We start from the raw sequence: 9,376 nt of genomic DNA, 5'->3' as shown, positions 1-9,376 counted from the left end.
CGAGTACCGCGACGCATTCCCCCCAGCCGTATCTGTGGCTGTGGAATGGCTCTAGAACGTTCGTATCCCCGTTGTCGTGCCTTAGACACAACTTAGGAATTTGGCTTTACAGCTCGTGAGTTTATGGGTAATGACAGCTGTGAAAATGGATGTAACCCCTGCCTGAGCAGGAACGGCTCTGAGGGACCTGGTGCTGTCACCGCTGCCATCTCGATAGCAAAGACAGGCGAGAGCTCGGTGTGGGTCAGCCCTGGATGGGGGTCCCCGCTGCCGTGCATCCCCTCTGTGTGAGCCCCTGCAAGGAGAGAGGGGCTGGGCTGACGGCACCCCCTGCCCCAGGCCATGGCCAGGCCCTCATCCCAGCTCAGGGTGATCTGCATTGGGTCAGGGGCAATGGGAGCCAGTGGCGTCCCCGTGAGTGGGGGCTGCCCTGGGGCGGGTTCCTGCGACCACCGGCACCGGGGGTGTTCTCAGGAAGGTGTTGCTGGTTGTTGGTTGTGAACTGGGCTGCCCTCTTACCAAAGCTCCTCGGGCAGAGGCAGCACTCCGCCGGTGGCACACATGGGGTTTTCCGTCAGCAGGATGCACCTGAAAAGACCCTTTGCTGCTCTCACCCCCCATCCAGGCGATACCTGGGACCCGCGCCCTGCCGCCTCCCTGAATCAACCCCATAGGGTGCAGCTCCCCGTGCTGGAGGTGTGCGGTGCGGTGGGGGAGCCCAAAATCGGCTCTGTCCCTCAGGAGCCGCTGGAGCATTTCAGGTTGAAGCTGTGCCACCCCAGGAGGTGGGCACCTTCCAGCGCCCGGTCCTGGCTCGCGTGGTGCCCTCCTTGAGACCTTGTTAAAGCCGTGGGATTGAAACCTCAGCGCTGCTCGTTGCTTCAGTGGCTACGTGGCAGCTCGCCATGCTTTCCCCATCTGTTTGGAGTGGGGATTTACATAGCGAGTCCCAGAAGGCTTTTGCTAATGTTTCAGGTTTCTCTGTGTTGAGTTTAAATAATTCATATCCTCCAAGGAAAAATATTTGAAGTAATTTAATGGACGTAATTAAGTTTTTCCCCCTCTCACAGAAAGCAGGTCATTAGTCACTCTCTGTGGAGCTGCGTCTGATGTCTGGTCAAATATCAGAAAATAGTTTGTAAGGGTGGAAAGTTTTTGGTGTGGGTTTTTTAGAGCCCCGCATTAGCATAGCACCAAGTGAATAACTTTAGAAGAATTCCGATGAAAGCGTCCAGGGCTGCGGAAGTTTTCCAACAAGGACAAAAGCCCTCGAGCTGGAGGCAGGTAAATACGGGGGAGTCTGGGGACGTCGGAGCAGCGAATGCGGCTCCATTGCCGTGTCCCATGGTCGTGGCTTTGCAGGGCTGAGCCTGCTGGGTCCTTCTTGGCCCTGAGGCTTCCTGGCTCTGTCACAGGTCTGGAAACCAGGAGAGGCTGGACCCAAGTTCATTCAAGGGCTGGCAGATTTGGGGAGCAGGGACCCCCGGGGCTGCCCCCTGGTGCAGGGGAGGGTGGGGGCGCTCCAGGCTCCCTTGGGCGCTGATTCACAGCTCCTGGTGCTCTCCCTTATCCTTCGATCTCCTCCAGGGCCTTTCTGCCTGCGCTGTGGGACGTGCTGGTGTCCCAAATCAGTCACACGTTGGCCCCATGTCTGGTGATCCCGTGGGACCTGGGGCTCATTTCCCACCGGACTGGTGGAGCCGTTTGCAGTCAGTCACCAGGCTGGTCCCTTGTAACCGTGATTTAAGTGCTGAACTCACCCCATGAGAGAGAACACTTGTGTCTTGCACTGAAATTAGGGAGATGAATAAAGACCATTAGGGTTTACAGCACTGCCAATTACAGCTGGAGAAAGCCCGGCCTCTCCCCGTCCCTCATCCCGCGGGCAGCACTGCCCTGACAGCCCCCTCGCTCCCGGCGTCGCTGAGGGATCGTTTTGGGATCGCTGAGACGCAGCCTCCGGGGTGGAACCGAGCAGCCTCGGCATCTGCTCAGCGTCTGCTCCGGCACGCGAGGTGCTGTCGCTGTGGATGCATTTCGGCTGCTCCTCCTGTCTGATCTACGTCTGTAGCAGCTGCTGCTCTGCTCTCATCTTAGGGCCCATTTCCAGCAGACGCACGGCGGGCGTGTGAGACATCGCGGTGATGATCCCCATCCATCCCTGTTTGGTTCCCTGAAGCCTTCCCAGCATTGGTGTCCCTTTACCATTAATTTTACCGGGCGTGAGTTTTGTGCCATTTACTTTGTGGTGCGTGGCAATAACTCTGTGTCGGTGGAACCGCCATGTGGAGGATCGGCCTGACGTCTGCCGGGAAGTTGCCTCTTTCTGCTTCATTTTCTCCACCCAGTCCCTTGTAATATCTGCAAGGAGAATTTCAACAAAGCCCAAGGTTAATATTTACCAGCCAGATTTGCTGCAAATGAGACAATTTCAACCAGACGCTGAATTAATGTGATGGAGACCAGTTTCCTAAAATAGCTGCCAGAGGCTCTTTGACCGAGGCGTAAATTAGTGCAGGAGCTCAGTTTCCGTCTCAATTTATTTCCCTCCAGGTCTGACAGCTCTGCTGTCGTGCAGGGGAAGGTCCTGGTGCTCTGCTCCCCTCACCAGCATCGCCCGGCACCGCGCTCGTTACGGTAGATGATGGTCTAATTAGCGGGCTGCATCCTGTGCCTATGTAGGGATGACGCCACTGAAACCGGTTTAGGGATGAAATAGTTCCTAGTGCTTTGTCAGGACTCGGAAACGTGCTGTGAAGTGAGTTTGGTGTGGGAGGGAGGGTTTTGGCCAGGGTTTGGGGTTTCCCTCCCCATCTGGAGCATCCTCAGCCCGTGCAGGGCTCATCCTCACAGCTCCTGCGGGAAGGATTTCGGGCTTTGCAGGTGAACTGGCGCTGGAAACCTGGGGAGGAGATGAGGCACAAGGCGGTGCTAATTAGGAGGAAGGGGTCTTTGCTAACGGTGATTGCTCGTGGTATAGAATGGAACGCGCATCTGATGCTGCGGTAGCGGGGAGCGGCTCCCGTGCTCGCATCTGATGCTGGGGTAGTGGGGGGCGGCTCCCGTGATCGGCTGTGGGGCCCGTGGGTCTGCTGGAAGATTCAGGGCACGGGGCTGCCAATGCGCTCCGCTCGTCAGGCCAGAGTGTTATTAATGGCTGTAATTGCCTGATGAATCTAGCGCTGTGTGTAGCATAATTGCACTTTATGGCAGCTCTATAATTGTTGCTGTTAATGAGGAGACAAGATCGGTGACAGCACGGCCGGGGTTCAGATGTGGCGTCCGTTGTTGCTCTTTTCCCGCCCCATTTCCAGCCCCTCCATCCTGGTCACTCCACACCAAATCGTGCCCGTGGGGGGCAGCCGCCCGCCCCATCCCCTCCTGCCTCTGCAGCCGGGGCGTCCGGGAGCCGCGGTTTTCCCGGGGTTGGCTCTGTCGGTGTTTTTCCTCCTGCCTTTGCTGCTGCCCGTCCTGGTGCTCCCCTCGCCTGGCGCCCATCGCCCTTGCGGTCACTCGAGCGTTCGACTTCTTGTCCCGGCGCCGGCGCGCGGTGAGGACGTGTCCCCCGTGGCAGAGTGTGCCTGGCTACAGGTATCTCGGGAAAGTCAACGTTATCCTTGCTGCGGTGGCTTCTGGAGCAGTGCAGGGACAAAAGGAGAAGCGAAGCCTTTGAGGAGATCATCCTTGTGAACAAGGCTCGTGGACAAAACCACAGCGGTAAATACTGTGACACAGCGTGGTTTCCTCATTGCTTGAGGGCATTGCTTGGACACAAACTTGGTCAGGGTTTTGAGCAAATCTAAAGGAAGTTTTACTGTGAAAGAAAGTGGACTTGGATAAAAGAATTGATTTTTATTTTCCAAAGGGAAGTGCTGCAATAGGGAAAGTGCTTTTAAAAAGTCTTGGTGTGCAGTTGTACCTCCCCTTGCAGTGCTTGCCCTTTTGCTGCTGAGCACTGCAGGCTGCAGGTGAGGACAGAGACGGCTCTGGCGTGGGACCCGCTCGTGTTGTTCCCCTCCATGGGGCTCCCTCCATGGCTGCTGTGTGGGGCAGCCGCGTTTGTCTGTGTCCCCCTCAGGGGGTGCAGCCCCCGGTGGGGCAGGGGCAGAGGGGGCAGTGCCAGGGCCCCAGGATGCTGTGGCAGAGCCGCCTCGGACGGTCCCTGCATCGGGAGCTGCTGGTGCATGGGCTGGGGGTGCTGGGGGTCACTACAGCCTCCTTAGATGGAAAATAAATACTTCAATTGGAAGTGAAAGAAACTTAGAATAATTAATTACAGTACTTTGTAATTTAGTGCACAGAAACCTCCTGAAGCCTAAGGTCTGGCTTTTCTGTTTAAATACAAAAAAAGGAGATGGATCCAAATATGCTTGGGGGTTTGGATTTGTTTCATCTTTTATACATTAGCTTACAAACCTGAGTGTGCTTCAGGAGTTTATTTCATCTCCTGACTGGCGCTGGAGAGCTGTGCATAACAAGTTTGCTTTTCCTCCCGGGGTTCTGTAAGTTGCACAGAGCACCAGGTTTTCCTTTCATCACTGGCGTCCCGCACCGGTGCTGCACCGGGGCTGATGGGTGGGTTTGGCAGCGCCGTGTGGGGTGGGAAACGGGGTCTGCGCAGCGAGGGGGCTGCGGGGTCACCCCGTGGCTGAAGGGGCAATCGCTGGGTACATGGGTACATGGGTCTCCTCTCCAAATTTCAACATTGCCCCACCGGGGGTTGAGCAGGAGGTGGAGCCCCTCTGGGACCTGGGGGGCTCTGCTGGGGGCACCGAGACCCCCACGATGGCCGTGACCCCGCACGGTGAAGGCTGCTTTCCATCCATCGTGTGCATCAAACGCCCATGTGAAATACGCGTCCTCTTCGGTCCTTTGTTTTGGAGTAATGATCAAGCTTGGAGGTATTTATTATTCGGGATCGCGTGTTATACTGCTGTTTTACAGCGTGTCTGAAATAATTATGGCTGGGGAAACAGCGGCAGAGCCAGACACAAATTACTCCGTGACGCTTAATTTTGGAGCAAACCGCTCAGAGAATGATGAGCACCACAGTTGGTTTGCGGGATTCTCGTCAGGATCCCCGGCTGCAGGGGGTTATTGCTGGTGATTGCGTGGAAACAGGGGGCTGAGGGGGTTTTGGGGGGGGATCAGCACTTGGCAGGAGCGGGGCGCGCTGGGGACGCAGTCACTCAGCCCTGGTTTGGGATTTGCATCTGGGAGCTGGAGGGGACCACAGTGAATTGCGGTTGGCTCCGTGACGGCCTCCTTGGTGTCCTTGAGGAAAAGCCCTGCACGTTATTTTGGATATCCATTATTTTGGATATTTCAAGACAGCCTTGCTAACATTCCTGGACATTTAATTTTCCTCTGGATTAAAATCACGGGATTCAATTTCAGCTGTTAAGAGCTCATTGTTGGAGATGCGCAGAGATCTGCCCTCTGGACATAGGTTTTCATTTCAGCGCTCTTCAAATTATTTAACCAGGGCAGAAATTACAGAGTGGTGTTGTCCCAGAGGTTTTGGAAGCGTGCTGGGTTGCAGGCTGCTGAGAAGCTCTATTGAAAACCCGTTATTCAAAGGGAAGCGTGTGGGAGAGGAGCTGCCCCTGCATTCGCAGCCCAAAATCGCGCCCTGCGGGCGAGGCACCTCCCCGTTACTGAGGACATTGGTGGACACGGCTCTGTCACCCCAAAACGTCGTTCTGTGCCCCCAGCCCATCCTTTGGGAGGGCTCTTTGCTGGTCCGCGCTGGTTCTCGCTGGTGCTCGTTGCCCCGTTGTCCTTCCTACGCGGTGTTTTTGTGGATGCCTGCACCAGCGGAGAAGATTAACACAAGTTTAAAGCAGATGAACTTTGTCAAATACAATTTCACGACAAAAAAAACGGAAGGGAATTGATTTTGGAAGACAACCGAGTCGTGGTGTTAATTATAAATGACTGTATGGGCGTTTTGGGTGAAACTGCAGGCGTTATTGATCGGGGCTGGCGCGCACGTGGCTCTTCCGCTGTCTGCAGCTCAGCAGCACGGGGACCTGCGGTGTCGCGGGCGCAGGCAGCGTCCTGCGTGGGTTTTCCTTCCTTCGAGGACATCTGCAATGTTTGCGGGTCAGCAAGCTGACCTGGGACGGTTTGGGTAGGAAAAACGGGCAGAACCCATCAAAAGCATCAAATGCTGAGGGTGTCAACAGACCCTGGATGAAGAGGATGGCGCCAGGCACAGGAGGGGCGAGCGTGGCTGCGAGGGCATCGCAGGGATGGCCATCGCCTTCGCGGCCAGAGGGGTTGATCCGGTGGTGCCGGTGCAGCCACCCCACGGCTGTGGTCCTCACCCGACACTGATGTCCCTGTGTCCATCCCTTCCCTGTGGCAGGGCTGCTGCTGGAGCCCTTTTGGCCACTTCCAGGCCCCTTTTGGCCACTTCCAGGCCCCTTTTGGCCACTGCTGCCCCCTTTGGCCGCTGCCCTGGGCTGGGTGCTGTGCCTTGGCACCGTTGCTCTCAACAGGAACGCGTGCACACACATCTCTTCCAGCTCTGGAGATGGGCAGGAGGGATGTTCTGGTGGGTTTTGCCTGATTTCTGTATTAACATTAACATGAAGTTGTCTGGGTTAAGTAGCTTTATTCCTAAATCCGTGTTATGAAGGAATTTCAGCCTGGTGTTTAATCTTCCATCTCTGCTCGTTCTCTTGATATTTTATGCTAAGCTTCAGTGTTTGCTTGGGTCTGGGCCACTTCCTCTCTGCAAAGTGATGAGCGCTTTTTAATTAAAGACTCGTGCGCTGCAGGAAATGGGTTTTTGGTTTTGCTGGGCCCTGCGCTGTGTCGGGGGCAGTGTCACTGGATGCTCCTGTGCCTCTGCTCACATTTCCTCATTGAACCCCACCGCAGGGTTTACAGGATGGGCCCAATGGATCAGCACCGTGTGCGATGCAGGGAGGTCACACTGGGATGTGATGTCTGGGGTTCGGTCTTCGCTCTCACTTGATTAAAAACCCGTTTATTTTCATGGTACATGCATTGCAGAGGGAAGCTGTGGCTCCTAGGGGTCAGTCCTGTCCTTGGCTGTCGTCAGTGCCCTGGCTGCCCCCCAGGACCTGGCCCTGTCTGTGGTCAGTGACTCTGTGGTTGTGCTGTCCCGCGTTCAGTGTGGCTGAGGTTTCCGAAGGACAACAAGGGTTAACTCGGCTGTTGGAGGCAGCCGACTGGTGCAGGGATGGGTTTGAGAGGTGCCCGGTGTAAAAGGCTGCTGACCAGCTGGTAAACACTGCCAGGGTGATTAATAACTTCATTTTGCTGCTGCAGGCAAAGTCTCGGCCATGCTTCACTCGAACAGCGGCCGCCGTCAACCCTGGAGCCGCGTCCTGCAGCCGGGTTGTGCTGGGTGCGCACAGCTCGTCCTCCTTGTCGCTGCTCGTTCATTAATGAGGTGAAGCTGCTCAAACCCTGATGCCTTTTGCTGGTTAATTAGGGTTTCAGCCATTTTAAACCCAAAACGTGTACGTTTGGCTCGCCACTGCTTAGGAAGTGAGATCCTCGCTGGGGAAGGAGCAGCTTCAGCATCCTTAGCGCTGTGACTCGAGGGCGGTGTCTGTCTGTTGGAGGTCGTTGTCTGCCTGTCAGCAGCTTCTCTTTGGCTTGAGCCCACACCAGTTGGGAAGCGGCCGCTTCCACTCCAGACACAAGGGAGTCTCTCCTCGTTACTTGGGCACGGCCGGACTGAGCTCGAGGGCCCAAATCCGCTGCGTTCTGCTGGGCTGGGGGGGTAGGGATTTTGGGCAGCTCCTGGGAGGCTGCATCCATTCTGTATGAGAACCAGAAGTGCCCAGCGCTGCCGGTGGCTCCATCGTGTGCTGGCGGCCGGGGCGAAGGGACCGGGGAGGTGCAGACCCCGGCGCTGCCATCCCCCCTGTTACTGCGGGCACTGAATTTCCAAAACCAGAAGAAATCACCCCTCCAAAAGCTCGCAGCTCTCAGCATCCCTGGGATGGGTCCTCCAGAGCCGTGTCCTCAGATCGCAGCTGTGGCTGCCAGCTTTACATCGCACTGAAAATTAATGAAGCGGGGTGCGCCGGAATAACCTGCTTTAAAAGGAACAGTCTCAGCAGCCAGCTCCTTAAAAATGATAAGAGAGGGGACCGCGTTAGAGGAGCGGCTCATCGAGGAACTTTACAAGTGATAAGGTTTAAATATTCAGGGAGCTGATGGAGGGAGCGACAGCAGCACCGCACCAGGAGGAGGAGGGAGCCAGGCAAAGCTCGAGCACTTCTGCATGGCTGGGAACGTGGCCGAGAGACCCCAGCCCTCGGGGGTCACCCAGTCTGGGCAGGGGTGCGTCCTCTGCAGGCTGCTCCCTCCTCGGGTGTTTCGGGGTCAACTCAAAGCTGTTGTGCAGTGCTTTGTGGGGTTTTGCAGCCTCTTTTGCTGTTTGTGTGAGGTAATGCGTCTTTGATGCAGGGCTGGGTGTCCTGCTCGGGGCGTTGTGTGCTGCTGGTAGGAAAGATCAGGCACATCCTTGGCCAGCAGGTGGTCTGTGTACCAAAGGTGCTTGTAAAAGCATCAGGGAACCCTGTGCATGACCTACAAAAGCGAATTTAAGCTGCTGTTACTCCAGCGCACGCCTCTGCTGCACAACGCGCAGGGATGAAGCCAGGGCCAATGTTTTGTGTAGGAATCTATGGGGAAATGCAGCCATCAGCCGTAGCCCCGTCCGTCGTGCGGTGTTCTTCCCGTAATGCCCTCTCTCTCCTTTCAGCCTGCCTGCCTGGGTTTTACAAGCTCTCCGCCCGCCTCCCTCTCTGCTCTCCTTGCCCTGCGCACAGCTTCGCGCATGAGGAAGCCTCCACCTTCTGCTTGTGCCAGAAGAACTACTCCCGGTCGCCGTCGGACCCGCCATCTGCCTCCTGCACACGTACGTCCCGCTGGAGCGCCGGCCCTTCGCGGAGCCAGGGCGCGGGGATGGGATGTGGGTGCTGCACAGCCAGGCGCTGGTGAGGGCCGTGACCCCCCCAGCCTGGGGGTCCTGGCTGCCCTGTGGTGAGGAGGGGACAGAGGGGCCATCCCTGTGGGCGCAGCTGGAGGCCGAGGCTGCGATCTGGCAGACAGACGTGTGGTGGGGCTTGCAGACTCCCCAGTAAAACTAGGGCACAATACACCTCACAGATTTTAATTAAATGGCCTCTAGTTAATTGGATAGGACCCCAGCTACCGCAGTGATGGATGCTGTGGCGCTGGCTGCAGAACCCCTCCCATGCTGCGAGGCCGAGCGGGGCTGTGGGGGCCCTCACTGCCGAACCTCAGGGAGGCACTGGGTCTGGCCGGGTGCTTCTTGTGCCGTGAGCTGTGTCCTGCTGCGTGCAGTGTCCCTGTGCAGGGATCC

The 9,376-nt window shown here is 56.8% G+C and overlaps 1 protein-coding gene across 1 annotated transcript in view; it reads left to right on the top strand.

Moving 5' to 3' along the window:
* The window catches only part of LOC104541459 (ephrin type-A receptor 10-like), a gene marked incomplete at both ends in the record, with an annotated part of 10,672 nt that extends 1,764 nt beyond the window's left edge, over positions 1 to 8,908 (top strand). Inside the window, 2 exons of the mRNA XM_010185527.1 lie at positions 7,303 to 7,381; positions 8,753 to 8,908. Of these exons, the coding sequence (XP_010183829.1) occupies positions 7,303 to 7,381; positions 8,753 to 8,908 (235 nt within the window). The remainder of the gene's footprint in view (positions 1 to 7,302; positions 7,382 to 8,752) is intronic.
* Between the last annotated feature and the right edge of the window lie 468 nt (positions 8,909 to 9,376).

Source organism: Mesitornis unicolor, unplaced genomic scaffold (assembly GCF_000695765.1).
Source record: "Mesitornis unicolor isolate BGI_N332 unplaced genomic scaffold, ASM69576v1 scaffold16535, whole genome shotgun sequence".
NCBI lineage: Eukaryota > Metazoa > Chordata > Aves > Mesitornithiformes > Mesitornithidae > Mesitornis > Mesitornis unicolor.
This window is presented reverse-complemented; position numbering and strand designations above follow the sequence as displayed.